Source organism: Oncorhynchus gorbuscha, linkage group LG13 (genome assembly GCF_021184085.1).
Source record: "Oncorhynchus gorbuscha isolate QuinsamMale2020 ecotype Even-year linkage group LG13, OgorEven_v1.0, whole genome shotgun sequence".
NCBI classification, from domain to species: domain Eukaryota; kingdom Metazoa; phylum Chordata; class Actinopteri; order Salmoniformes; family Salmonidae; genus Oncorhynchus; species Oncorhynchus gorbuscha.
In genome coordinates this window covers 76,146,990-76,161,881 of record NC_060185.1, presented here as the reverse complement: position 1 = coordinate 76,161,881, position 14,892 = coordinate 76,146,990, and the positions used below count along the sequence as shown (strand labels likewise).

The window sequence follows — 14,892 nt, the reverse complement described above, 5'->3', positions numbered from 1 at the left end:
TGACCTCCAACACTACTTTTAATGGGCAGGTAGCTATGAAATGTCCCGTAGCTCCACAATATAGACAGCTCTAGGTGTGGAGTTGGTGAATCCGGTTGAGCATTTACAATCTAGCCTTGCCCAGATGCAAGGACTCTGAAGGAGGCGAGTTGGCAGCCCTCTGTGAATCCCGAGAACTTGGGTGAAGTCGAGTTCATTCGGACATGTAGACTTCAGGAGTCTTCTTTGGAAGCGAGGTGAGAATTGAGGGCAAGCAAGGGCGAAAGGGCACAGATTCCCTCTCCCTCCTATGTTCTCGAAGCCGCCCATCGATCCGGATGGTCAAGACTATGAGCGAGTCAAGGTCCATGGGCAGCTCCCAGGCTGCGAGCTCGTCTTTGATCACCTCCGATAATCCGTGAAGGAACATGTCGAACAATAATTCCAGGTTCCAGGCACCCTCGTCCACCAGCGTGCGAAAATCCATTGCGTAGTCTGCCACACTACAGGAGTCTTGACATAGTTGGAGCAGCTTACGAGCAGCCTCTCTCCCCGAAAACGGAGAATCAAACACTTTCTGAACTTCCTCCATGAACTCCTTCAAACTGAGGCTGACTACGGACTGTTGCTCCCACATCGCCGTGGCCCAGGCGAGTGCCCTCCGATACATCAGCGGTATGATGTACGCTATCCTCGAGCGGTCCAAGGGGAACGAAAAAGGCTGCAGCTCGAAAATGAGGGAGCACTGGGAGAGAACCCTGGCTCCGTGAATCTCCAGTGTAGCACTCCGGAAGAGGTAAGCAGGGTTCTCTGGACACTGGGGTAGGCTGGGAGATTACGAGTATGACCTGCTGCCCAGTGGGGAATCCACGGAATTGCTCCAGCAATGAATTGAATGCCTGGTCATGGCGCTCTGCCAGGGTATGGAGACCCTCCATTAGACATGACAGTAACTCCTCGTGTCTTCATATGGTGGCTCCTTGCAGGGAGAGCTGGTCTGTGACTGCTGGGTCGGTCATGGCCAGTTCGTACTATCAGAACTCGGGATAAGACCCAGATGCAGACAGCTAGAGTCACAGATGTTTATTGACCCAGACAGGGGGCAGGCAAAAGACCGGTCAAAGGCAGGCAGAGGTCAGTAATCCAGGGAAGAGGTGATAAGGTACTGAACAGCAGGTAGGCTTGGGGTCAGGACATGCAGAGGTTTGTAAACGGGTCAGAGTCAGGCAGGTACAGAACGGCAGGCAGGCTCGGGGTCCGTGCAGGCAGAATGGTCGGAACCAGGGAAACTATGAAAGATGGGCAACACCTGGAGGGGGGTGGAGACATGTACGAGACAGGTGAAACAGATCAGGGTGTGGCACTTAGATGAGGAAGGAGAGCTACAGTGCATTCAGAAAGTATTCAGACCCCGTCCCTTTTTCCACATTTTGTTACGTTACAGCCTTATCCTAAAATGGATTACATAAAAATAAAGGAACCCCATAATGACAAAGTGAAAGTAGGTTTTTCAAAAGTTTTGCAAATGTATTAAAAATTAAAAACAAATTCCTTAGTTACAGACCCTTTGCTGTGAAACTCCAGATTAAGCTCAGGTGCATCCTATTTCCATTGATCATCTTTGAGATGTTTCTACAGCTTGATTGGAGTCCACCAGTGGTACATTTAAATTGATTGGACATGATTTGGAAATGCACACACCTGTCTATATATGGCCCCACAGTTTTTGCTCTGACATGCACTGTCAACTAAGTCATGAGGTCGAAGTAATTTTCCGTAGAACTCAGACAGGATTGTATTGAGGCACAGATTCTGGGAAAGGTCAATAAAACATTTCTGCAGCATTGAATATCCACGAACACATTGGCCTCCATCATTCTTCCATTAAAGGGAAGAAGTTTGGAACCACCAAGACTCTTCCTGGAGCTGGCCGCCAGTCAAACTGAGCAGTTGGGGGAGAAGGACCTTGGTCAGGAAGGGGACCAAGAACCCGATGGTCACTCTGACAGAGCTCTAGAGTTCCTCTGTAGAGATGGGATAACCTTCCAGAAGGACAACTATTTCTGCAGCACTCCACCAATCAGGCCTTCATGGTTGACTGGCCAGAAGAAAGCCACTCTTCAGTGAAAAGGCACATGACAGCCCACTTGGAGTTTGCCAAAAGGCACCTAAAGGACTCTCAGACAGAAACAATATTCTCTGGTCTGATGAAGCCAAAATTGAACTCTTTGGCCTGAATGCCAAGCGTCACTTCTGGAGGAAACCTGCCACCATCCCTCCGGTGAAGCATGGTGGTGGCAGCATCATGCTGTGGGGATGTTTTTCAGCGGCAGGGACTGGGAGACTAGTCAGGATCGAGAGACTGATGAACGGAGCAAAGTGCAGCGAGATCCTTGATGAAAACCTGCTCCAGAGCGCTCAGGACCTCAGACTGGGGCCAAGGTTCACCTTCCAACAGGACAACCACCCTAAGCACACAGCCAAGACAACGCAGGAGCGGCTTCGGGTCAAGTCTCTCAATGTCCTTGAGGGCCAAGCCAGAGCCCGGACTTGAACCCGATCAAACATCTCTGGAGAGACCTTAAAATAGCTGTGCAGTGACGCTCCCCATCCAACCTCTGCAGATCCTCTCAAATTATGTCAGAAGAATGGGAGAAACTCTCCAAATACAGGTGTGCCAGGTGTGCTTGTAGAATCACACCAAGAAGACTCTAGGCTGCAATTGTTGCCCATGTTGCTTCAACATGGTGCCCATGGTGCTTCAACAAAGAGTAAAGTGTCTGAATAGTTATGTAAATGTGATATGTGTTTATTTTATTTTTATTTTTTTTTTATTTTTTTTATTTTTTTTTACATTTGCAAAAATAATATTCTACTGTTTTTGCTTCGTCATTATGGGGTATTGTGTGTAGGTTGATGAGGGATTAACACAATTTAATACATTTTAGAATAAGGATGTAACGTAACAAAATGTGGGAAAAAATGAAGGTGTTTGTATACTTTCCAGATGTCCTATGCTGAATGACAGGCATGACAAAGTTTAAGAGGAGATTCTGTGCTCCAAGAGCATGTTGATCCTTGCTATCTCACAGAAGTCAGACATTTAGTAACTAGACCTGACAGCACACATGCACCAGGGTTTCCTTTAGCCGGTAATAGCTGGCTTTTGGCCAATAAAAAAAGAAAGAGGAGCAGATAAAATTGACACAATTCTCCCCAAAAAATGCACATTCCGAAATGATGCATTTTAGCCTATTCATATATGTAAATACCAGTGGATAATATAGTAATAATATATAATACAATAAACATTCACAAAGACTGCAGCACTAGTGGCTTAGAGTAGGCCTAGGCTATAGGATATATCAGATGTCTACATTTCTTCACCTTTCTTTGCACATGAAAATGTTGGCCTTTTTATGAACACATTTGATGCAATTGTACTACACTTTATATGACCAGAGACATTTGCAGAATCTTTTTTAATACGACAAAAATACACTGTAGTGCACTCTGCTGTCACTGACAAACAGATGAATAGAAACAATGCTGTCTGATCCATGTATTAGGCCTACGAAAAGGGGAGACACAAATACAATAGGATATCCAACTAACCTGGAGGAGGAAATGATTGTCCCATAACAAAAGTGGCACTGACCCATTTGATAAAGACCGTGAATATGCACACTCACCACACTCACCAGGGATATGGCCAATGTTCTCCGCTGGTGCCAATAAAAGACTACTTTTTGATTTGTGCTTTTACATGTAGTGATATAACTTGCAGGGTCTGTGCTTTTCACTGACAATCACATCTCAACAATCATCTATTTGGTATTTGCCGCGTGCTCTGCCCAAATTGCGGGCCCTTCTGACTATATTGTTTTTTAAAAAGAAGCTAATGATCCTCTGTAGACAAATCCTGCTTACTAGTGTGGCAGACTATTTTGAAAGATTTTATTTATGTCTGTAGACAGGAGTAAGCTAATTAGGCTATATAATTTTGGCAATTGATTTGAATGTATTTGAGGGAAATCTTAGCTTCCTCTAGCCTCATGGGCGCGCCGCCTATGTATTTGAGGGAAATCTTAGCTTCCTCTAGCCTCATGGGCGCGCCGCCTATGTATTTGAGGGAAATCTTAGCTTCCTCTAGCCTCATGGGCGCGCCGCCTATGTATTTGAGGGAAATCTTAGCTTCCTCTAGCCTCATGGGCGCGCCACCTATGTATTTGAGGGAAATCTTAGCTTCCTCTAGCCTCATGGGCGCGCCGCCTATGTATTTTAACATCTTCAAGTTGCTTATTGGAATTCAGTAAGAATGACTGACTCACACCGTTGCATCAGAGATATGATGAATTACCATAATCTAAATGTGAGTTCTGTCATTCTGAGAACTCAGGGTGGATGCCCTAATCAGGTTACACAACCGATGCATATGGGTCCGGTACATTTATTAAAGCTGTAATATGTAACTTTTTGGGGGACCTGACCAAATTCACATAGAAATGTGTGTCATAGATCTGTCATTCTCACTTATTAAAGCAGGTCTAAGATGTGGTAGATATGTTCTATGTGCACTATTTCTATGCTTCCCGTTCTCAAGTTTTGTTTTTGCGTCTTACTTTCGGTTTTGTACACCAGCTGAAAATACAAAATGTTTGGTTATGAAAAATATATTTCAGTGTTTTAAGATACTTGCTTGTTTTGTCTCACAAACTGAAATTAGGCAAACTATTAGAATTTAACAACCAGGAAATGGCAGAGCGATTTCTGCATAGTGCATATTTCAATGTGAGGTAAATAAAAGTTATGCCGGTCAAATTTTGGCCACACACACACAGCCAAACAAACCACCCATTTGTCAACCATGTGTGTGTATACGGTGACAATTTAGCATAGCCAGCAAGAACTGACATCAAATTCAGCTTCAAGTCAACAGGCAGCCACCAACCCTCACTACATTGAAGGCATTCATATATTTACAAATATGTTTTATAGCCATATTGTTGATGAATTAAGTTGAAGGAGTCTATAAATCGTCTGGGTTGTATGGTGAGCTCAATCTGGTTTTGCGTTCTCAAACCTCTGTGCTGTGGTTAATTTATTTATAGGTGTGTGTGTCTGTGTTCCTCAACAGCCATCTTCTAGATTTACAGTGATGGTTGTAAACTAGGGAGTAGCAGAGTAAATTTGCACCAGACTATATCAGCAAAGAAACACAATACTGTTTTCTGCCTGCTTTCGCACAATATGACTAGAATATAGAATACATGTTTAATTCAGCTGTTCACATAAAGCATATGAACTATGCTGGGAGATTAAATATTAAAAAACAAACTGGTACTGCTAATTCTACTTGGTAGAATTTACCATTGGGCAAATTTCTGAGGGACCAGGACCTGAGGAGATAAAATGAGAACCTAGGAAGGTTGCGAACTCTGATGCCTCAATTGTAATAACTAGATGGTTTTCTCACATTTGCTACCATTATATTTGTGGCTGTATTTATCCAGACAAATTGGGAAAATAATCTAAACCTACTGTCTCAGGATAGACAGAAATGTGGCATGTTCATATACACTGTACTTACATTTAGTATAGTACCAAAAATAGTATTTTTCCCGAAGTAATCAACAGTAAATGATTGTGTTTTTGTGTATTTTTATGTATTTATGCATGTGTAGTTTTAATGTGTATATTGTATCTCGATGTGTACACAGGGCACACCTGGAAATGAGACCATTGGACTCAACACTGAGTCCCTGTTCAAATTAAGGTTCAATAAAAAAAGTTACGAAAGAAATGACTAAGATTATAGCAGGCTCTACCTTGTTGGTGTATATCTCTCTCTACTGTAGTGTTCCACATAAATCATGATATAAATCAAGGTAATGGAGTGTTGTCACCCAATATAGCTCTTGTGGTTAGGGTGTTATGAGAGAAGCAGGCTGGTGCCATTCAACTCTAGTCTGTTGTGCAACATTCTACCCCTTACGACTACTTCATAGTGGAAAAGTTCAACGTTTCATGATCAAACATTTTACATTTAGTTGTGCTTTTGCCAGGAGAGATGGCTATTGTGTGTGTGTGTGTGTGTGTGTGTGTGTGTGTGTGTGTGTGTGTGTGTGTGTGTGTGTGTGTGTGTGTGTGTGTGTGTGTGTGTGTGTGTGTGTGTGTGTGTGTGTGTGTGTGTGTGTGTGTGTGTGTGTGTGTGGTTTTTGAAGGCACAGCATCCTTTTATGACATTTACAAACAGTTGCACCGTATACAGTATTAAATCTGACCTCAAGGCTTAGATAAATTGCCCACAATCAAATAAACCATATCCTAATTTCTCAATCAGTAGCTGTGTTTTTATTTTTTATGGCAAGCCTTCTATTGGTGTGTCTTTAGTGAGGGATTTACAGACTGGGTTTTGACTTTGCTGTGGTCTCATTCTGATATCAACTGCGTAATACCACAGTCAGGGTGCTTCATTACCTGCGATGATCCTTTTGGCACGCCTGTGTTGTTGTTTAGTTGATTTAAACCTCTGGCGTTTGCTCAGAGCTGACTCCTGCTCAAGTCCCGCATAAAAATCTAGATGTGTGTATGTACTGTAAATGTTGAGGCTGATATAGAGGTAGGCTGTAGACTGTGTGTCGCTGCCTTCTCAAGGACATTGTAAAAAGAACAGTTAAGACATAAATATATCGCAGAGCATTGTGAGGTATTTAAAAATAAAAAATGCACAGTTCAGGGCTGTGAGGCAATGTTACCTAGCTGTCAAGCAAATATTCCTGGCCAAACTTTTAAATGTGCGCTCACTGTATTAGCTTGTATCTATTGGATGTCAGCCTCAATACTTTTGACCTCCACTTGGGTGATTTACTATATAGACCTGCAGCAAGCCTAAGGACCAGTTTCCAAATCTGATAGTCTCTGCCAAGACCACATCAATGAACCCATTGTAGACAAAGAAGATAGAAGTTTTACAGGCCGACACATTCTCTCCAGATGGTCTAGCCTCTCTCCTCTTCCTGCGCCATAGGCGCGAATGTGATGACAGTATATTGTAGCTCATCCCTTTTCACCACACGCTAAAGCTAAGTCACTAGCCTTGCATCTTCCTTCCATTGCGTTTTGTTTGAACAGGAGGGAGGGAGGGAGGGGCAGCAGAACAGGGGAAATATCATAAAGCTGTGGGGAAAAAGCGTCTCATTTTTCAGTTTTATGGATATTCACTCCTTGACGGGAGGCCTGGCCAATAGTTTCTGAGGGCTCGGAGGGAAAGAATGAAACTGCGTTGACCTTTAACTGAAAAATGAGACCACAGGCATTTGGATAGTGTTCTGGTTTAAAAAATATGGAGGTTTTGCTGCTCTCTTTGCAAATAATAATTTAGCAATTCAGTCGTGTCTCCCAGCTGTCAGTTAGTCCATCAGTAGGGCAACAACCCTTTTGTTGATTTGTGAACCTGTGACCCTAGTGGTTCAAACCTGGGTTAAAATGTATGTTGATTACTTTTTGCAAATTCAAAAAATAGAGAGGGGGAAATGTTAACCAATTCTTGCCAAGGGGTTATGCATTTATACTACCAAATGAGGCTAGCTCTTCTCCACCTCTCCCTCCTCATCCCCCTCTTTCTCCCACTCCTTAATATAATAGAATAGCACCACTGGGCTAGTGCTAAAAGCAGAAAGTAGGCCAGAATCCTCCAGCCGCCAACTGCTTTCCCAGCAGCCTTTGGGACCGTAGAGGAGGGCAGCTGTGGCGGAGATGTGTCGTCTATTCTCACCCACTGTAGAGCTGTGAAGTCTCCTTAAAGTTAACAGCTGCCCCCGGAGTTACCACAATGGTGGCAGCAAGCACAGCCACTAACTGCGACATTGAACCCCTAATTCCCTCCCAACCCAGTCTATAATATGTGTCAAGCCCCAGGGCATCCAGCCCATAGTCACAATAGAGGGAGCTGCTAGACATCCAAAGACAGTTGGTTTCCTTTGAGAGTGGCAGCATGTGGAACGTTTTTGGATGGTGGATCCTAGACAAATCCCTCTCTTGGCCTTTGGCTGAACTGTTGAAGCCCCAAATGGTTTGACAAGCCCTAAAGAGAAGCCCCCCACGCATGGGATTCCTAGAAACTGATGATCCACAATACAATGATGTTGGTGTCCTTGGATGTGTTTTATTGTACTGTACACTCTTTTGGAAAAAAGGGTTCCAAACGGGTTCTGCAGCTGTCCACATAGGAGTACCTTTTTTGGTTCCAGGTAGAACCTTCTACATGGAACCTAAAAAGGGTTCTACCTGAAACCAAGTGTTCTTCAAAGGGTTCTCCTATGGGGACAACCGAAGTGCCCTTTTTATGTTCTGACAGTGTAGACATGTTGTACATTTGTCTCTAGGCCAAGGGACAGGGGAGGGCAGGGATGGTTTGAGTGGTCCAGAGATTTTTATTGTAGCTATATATTGGTAAAACTTGGTTTGTCACAATGTTTCCATAGATGTGCAACATTTTGTTATGATTTTCAAATTACAGCGATTATTGGTCGGTGGCCAGAATGTTCATGTATAGGATCTTATTTTGACTAGTATTGTCGTAGCAAAATATTCCTGCAGCAACAGGATTTGAATGTTTAGTCCATAATGTTGCTTGATCTGTGCTTAGGCTATTAGCTGGACAAAAGTATGCTCAATGGAAAAATGGAATACTGTTAATATAACTGTTTTAGTGCCGGTTTTCAGTGACAATTGAAGTAAATCACAAAGATCATCAGCAGGACAATTGTCAGCAACAAAAAAGTAATAAAATTAAGATTCCACATCTGTACGTGTACAGTTGAAGTCGGAAGTTTACATACACTTAGGCTGGAGTCATGAACTCGATTTTCAAGCACTCCACAAATTTCTTGTCAACAAAATATAGTTTTGGCAAGTCGGTTAGGACATCTACTGTGTGCATGACACAAGTCATTTTTCCAACAATTGTTTACAGACAGAATATTTCACTTATAATTCCAGTGGGTCAGAAGTTTTCATACACTGAGTTGACTGTGCCTTTAAACAGCTTGGAAAATTCCAGAAAATTGTGTCACAGCTATAGAAGCTTCTGAAAGGCTAATTGACATAATTTGAGTCAATTGGAGGTGTACCTGTGGATGTATTTCAAGGCCTACCTTCAAACTCAGTGCCTTTTTGCATGACGTCATGGGAAAATCAAAAGAAATCAGCCAAGACCAAGTCTGGTTCATCCTTGGGAGCAATTTCCTAACGGCTGAAGGTACCACATTCATCTGTACAAACAATATTACGCAAGTATAAACACCATGGGACTACTCAGCTGTCATACGCTCAGGAAGGAGATGCGTTCTGTCTCCTAGAGATTAATGTACTTTGGTGCAAAAAGTGCAAATCAATCCCAGAACAACAGCAAAGGACCTTGTGAAGATGCTGGAGGAAACGGGTACAAAAGTATCTATATCAACAGTAAAAACGAGTCCTATATCGACAACCTGAAAGGCCGCTCAGCAAGGAAGAAGCCACTGCTCCAGAACCGCCATAAAAAAGCCAGACTACGGTGGGGACAAAGATCATACTTTTTGGAGAAATGTCCTCTGGTCTGATGAAACAAAAATAGAATGGTTTGGCCATAATGACCATTGTTGTGTTTGGAGTCTTGAAGAACACCATCCCAACAGTGAAGCACAGGGGTGCTTTCCTGCAGGAGGGACTGTTGCACTTCACAAAATAGATGGCATCATGAGGAGGCAAATGTATTGAAGCAACATCTCAAGACATCAGTCGGGAAGTTAAAGCTTGGTCGCAAATGGGTCTTTCAAATGGACAATGACCCCAAACATACTTCCAAAGTTGTGGCAAAATGGCTTAAGGACAACAAAGTTAAGGTATTGGAGGGGCCATCACAAAGCCCTGACCTCAATCCCATAGAAATTTTGTGGGCAGAACTGAAAAAGCGTGTGTGAGCAAGGATGCCTGCAAACCTGACTCAGTTACACCAGCTTTGTCAGGAGGAATGGTCCAAAATGTACCCAACTTATTGTGGAAGGCTCTCAAACGTTTGATCCAAGTTAAACTATTTAAAGGAAATGCTACCAAATACTAATTGAGTCTATGTAAACTTCTGACCCACTGGGAATGTGATGAAAAAAATAAAAGCTGAAATAAATTATTCTCTCTACTATTATTCTGACCTTTCCCATTCTTAAAATGAAGTGGTGATCCTAAGACAGGGAATTTTTACTTGGATTAAATGTCAGTAATTGTGAAAAAAATTGTTTTAAATGTAAAATGTTTAAATGTATTTGGCAAAGGTGTATGTAAACTTCCGACTTCAACTGAATGTGTTTGATGTGCATGGTGTTAGGTTGTCAGGATTATGCAATAGGCCCATACAAAAAACCCGAATGGCAGATCACATTTGACAAAACAGACCACGACATGCCGTTTTGAGGAGCGCACGTCTCTGTTTATGAGCAATGGAGTGAACACCTGTCAACTCTGGAACAGGTGGAACATGCTTTGCCTCAGGCTCGTGGTAAAAGGGTTTTGCAGTCAAAAGAAACCTAGAGTTAGCGGTTATTAATTTGCGACAGGTAGCCTTCCAGGGAAATGCTCCAGAGATTACTTTTGAGATGCAATGGATCTGTTTTCAATAGCTGGGCCCTAGGGGGTCCAGTTAAGACTATTTCCACAAAGATAGACATCTGTTCAGGACAAAGTTGGCCCTCCGATGGGTCTCATGTCACTGAGGATTTTGTCTAGAGAAGTTTGGATGTTTTGAGCACTGGATCTGAATTTGAACTTGCAGGTAGAATAGTATACCTTGTCTATTTTGATAGAGGCCTCAGAGTCCATTTTGTTATACAATTTTGTTTCTAATGGATTTTCTTTTGACATTGTATGACTAATAATATTGTAGATTGGATTAGCCAGGATGGAAAGCAAGCAATACCTCATGTTTCATTGCTCATTCCCTATGCTTGGCTTGAACAACCAGACCAGACAGTTCTTCAGAAGCAACAAATAGTCACAAACTGCTTCTCCTTTGGGGGAGCACATTTCCCAGGCTCCTCAGATCTAGGACACTTGAAGTCATCAAAGTAGAACAAGGCCTTTGTCGATTTACTCTTCAGAGTCCTTGGTTTTCCTGGCTCGGGATAAAGAGCAAAGCTTTTCTGTTGCTTCCTTTTAAAAGTATGTCTATGCTGTTTTTCTCCAATGGAGCCTTCCTCCCAACGAGCATGAGAAAGTACTGGAACTGATACACTTGGATAGGAAACCATGAGAATCGCTTCTGTTTGGTCATTTAAAGGGGTCCATGGGGATGGGAAGTAAGAAAAACAATTATTGTTTGTGGAACAATGCGGCCAAGCATTTTGGACAACAAGCATCGTGCCGCATTCCACTGGAGACAACAAAGGCAACACATTCCACAGTCTAATTGAGCCCCCTCAGATGACCCCGCTGTTTTGAAATCTGGGGTCCAGAAGTTACCAGAAACTTCACTGGGCATGGACACTGGCTGAGACCTTGGTCAGAATAACTCCCCATTACTTAGTTTCGGTCTATGTTTCCATCTAAATGAGAGGTAATTTGAGGAAATTTGTAAGATGGATGCATTTATCGAATGAGACTAAAGGGTTTTAGTCTTTGAACTAGACGAAAGGGCCAAATGGACTTTGGGGTCAAACTCTCCTGGATGCTGGACCCCCGAGGCAATTGTTTTCAGGAAAATGTGTGTTTATTTCGATTGAACCTGCCAGTACAGTATAGCTCCAGTCTATGGACCCTCCCTTGGTGTGCTAGGAACAAATTCACCCTTTACTGCTGTGGCTTCCTGATAAAATTTCCACAGGGAAATTAGCCAGGAGAGGCTTGTTAGAGATCAGGCCCCCTGGTTGTGCCAGCCAGAAGCCCCTATGATGAGGTAAGCCAGGGTATGTTGGTCGGCCAAAGGCCTGGGCTTCCTTACCGGGTCTCTGTTCGGTTTAGGAAACACAGCGATCTGCTGATGCCCTCTAGGTCTTGAGTTAGAGGTTACCGCATCAGATGAATCAGTGGACAGCCAGTTTGACATTATTCAAGCCTTGCAGACACTGACAATGCCAACAATTTTAACTAAGAAATATATCAGGCGTTGCTGTATCATCATCCTCACTGCACTGAAATATTCTCCTGTATTAAACAAATATAAGCTGATACTTTACTGTTGAATCTGAACTGGAAGAAACCGGTTCTCTCAAAATGACACTGTATAAATCTACATTGCAATATATTGTTAAACCCTGAAAACTATACAGCAATTATAAATTAAATGCTCATAATGTGGACTATTTGCTTTTTGACAGTTTAGTGTTAGAATGTTTGGAGCTCACACAGTGACACAGACCTCCAATAGAATGTTGTCTCATCACTTTTGTGTAGTCAATGGACAGACAATGCCTGGTTCACTATTCTTAGCCACTGCTGTGAATTGTATTGGTGAAAGGCCCCAATGTCAGCACACATACACAAGGCAGTTGGCCTTGTTTCCTTTCCACCAAACACATCAACATATTGGACTACTCACTGTCATACAGCAGTCCATTTATTTTTGTACGCCGTCCAAACAAGCCAAAGAACTGACAGAAATGCACACCCCGGCCAGCCAGTTGTTGTATATCCCGTATCCCCACACTTTTTCCACAGCTGTGCAAATAAATGTACCAGTCAGGGAATTTAATCCCGTACATTATTAGCTTCCAAAAATAATCATCCGAAGAGCTTCACTTTTTAAATGGCTATGTTTACTATGCGCCTCAAAACAAAAACATTAAAATTGGTCTTGCACTTCTAACCTGTGTGAAATGGATAGCTAGTTAGCGGTGCGCGCTAGTAGCGTTTCAATCGGTAACGTCACTTTCTCTGAGACGTAGCGGTTCTGCAAGGGCTGTAGCTTTTGTGGAGCGATCGGTAACGATGCTTCATGGGAGGCAGTTGTGTTCAGAGGGTCCCTGGTTCATGTCCAGGTTGCTTCAAGGAGACTGAAGCAAGACTGTTACACTTACAACAGGGAGATTAGAGGTGATTTTTGAATGGAGGTTGTTTATTAATTGCTGCTAATATTTAAGTAAGACGGTTGTAATTTAGTTTGGGACTGTGTGTGTGTTTGCGCATGTTGTGAACAATGTTTTTGGCAGGATTTGTACACATCATTCCAGGGTTCGGTTTCCCAATAGCGATGAAATTTAGGCCTATGAATGTGTTAACGTATATTTCCTACAACGGCAGAAGATGTAACATCCATTTCCCAAAACACCGTCCAGAGAGAGCGGTCGCTAAGTGCGTTGTTGGAGCATGTTTCGATACTGATAGGATCGAAAGAATGCAGTCATCCCGGGTTTTCATTTGAAGCATATGTTTATACGTCACTTGTTTGTATCAATTGCTAAGACATTGGAAACTTTGTATTTGTAGTCAACTTTGTTCCGAAGTTATTGGCAGTCACAGAGAGAATCACACGGTTTATCCATGTTTAGCGGAGATCTTCGTGCACAAAGTGGGAGGGCAAAAAGCATTTCACGACGCACTTAGCTGTTCTATGAGTGGTCTGAGGCAGGCTTTAGATTACGAGCATTTTCAAGTGCAACCATAGTAACTATGGTTTTGGAAAACCGCTCTGAGATTTAACGATGCTCCTACGAAGGTACTAACAATGAACTTAGACTTCAGATGCTTTTGGGAAACCGGGACCGGGTCAACAGTTCAAGGGCCAACAGGTCAAGGTACTCTAACTTGCCTAGATTTCGGTTGTGAGTTGTGTGCTGACATCAGTCCATTCATTCTCCCAAGTGTTACTCAGCTTGAAATTGAGAGAAGCTTTTTTTAGATGCTCTTCTATGATTTTCAACCTGCTACTAGTCTGAAGTATAGACACATTGTCACCTTTGGATGTACAAATGTACATTTGAACAAAGCAGTCTAGCATATGCATCCACATGTCCTATTTCGAGCCTTAGACCACAGTGACACATTTAGACTTAGCCCAGTCATGCAAGCGCTACTGGACTACTACGAGAGATAAATCCCCTGTGTCGCGTCCAATTACAGGCCTGGAACAGCCCCAGAGAGCCATTTGGTGGGGATGATGGCAGCTTAAGTCAAGCTTGTTAACATACAGTTTGTTAGTTCTCCCTGTCAATGAGCGAGGGTGACTGGATAGCCTTTCTAGTTTCTTCTGTTGCTCTGTAGTATTTCCTCTGGAGATTTACGGAGGAAAAGTTTTGAAAAACCAGGAACAAAGGATATTGTGTTTGAAGCCTGTTTCCCCACAGAGGAATTTTTGGTTTATGCACGATGTACAGTAGCACAGTAGACGTGTGAGTGTCAGTTCACTATACCTTCTCTTTCATCCTCTTCGGCCAGCCGTGCTTTTTCATATTGCTATTTAAGTAGCTAAATGTTAAATAATGTAGCATTTTATAGTTGTACATCTTCAACTGAGGAATAACTCATGTCTTTGAATTGAGAAAATACTGTTGTACACTGAGAAGGAGGACAAGGCATAGCTACTGCAGGACAACTTCCTGACTAATGTGCCTGTGAGGTTGAATAGGACCAAGGGAACTGACACCTTTTGGTTTTCCTTTTTGATCGACAGGCGGTCACAGGCAGATGCTTCAATGACAAGGACTTCAGGGGAGGCCTGGAGAATGGGATCCTGCTGTGCGAGTAAGTGTTTTACAATTTTTTTAAATCACTTCAAGTTACGATCATGACATAAGCTGTACCCTCAACTGTCTTCCTTTGCTGCTCGGCACAATACGAGTTGCATTTACAGTGCCTTGCGAAAGTATTCGGCCCCCTTGAACTTTGCGACCTTTTGCCACATTTCAGGCTTCAAACATAAAGATATAAAACTGTATTTTTTTG

General features: G+C 42.7%; 1 protein-coding gene across 1 annotated transcript in view; it reads left to right on the top strand.

Moving 5' to 3' along the window:
* Positions 1 to 14,892, top strand: part of LOC123993529 (LIM and calponin homology domains-containing protein 1-like) — a 151,688-nt gene that overhangs the window by 44,581 nt on the left and 92,215 nt on the right. Inside the window, 1 exon segment of the mRNA XM_046295777.1 lies at positions 14,621 to 14,691. Within this exon segment, the coding sequence (XP_046151733.1) occupies positions 14,621 to 14,691 (71 nt within the window).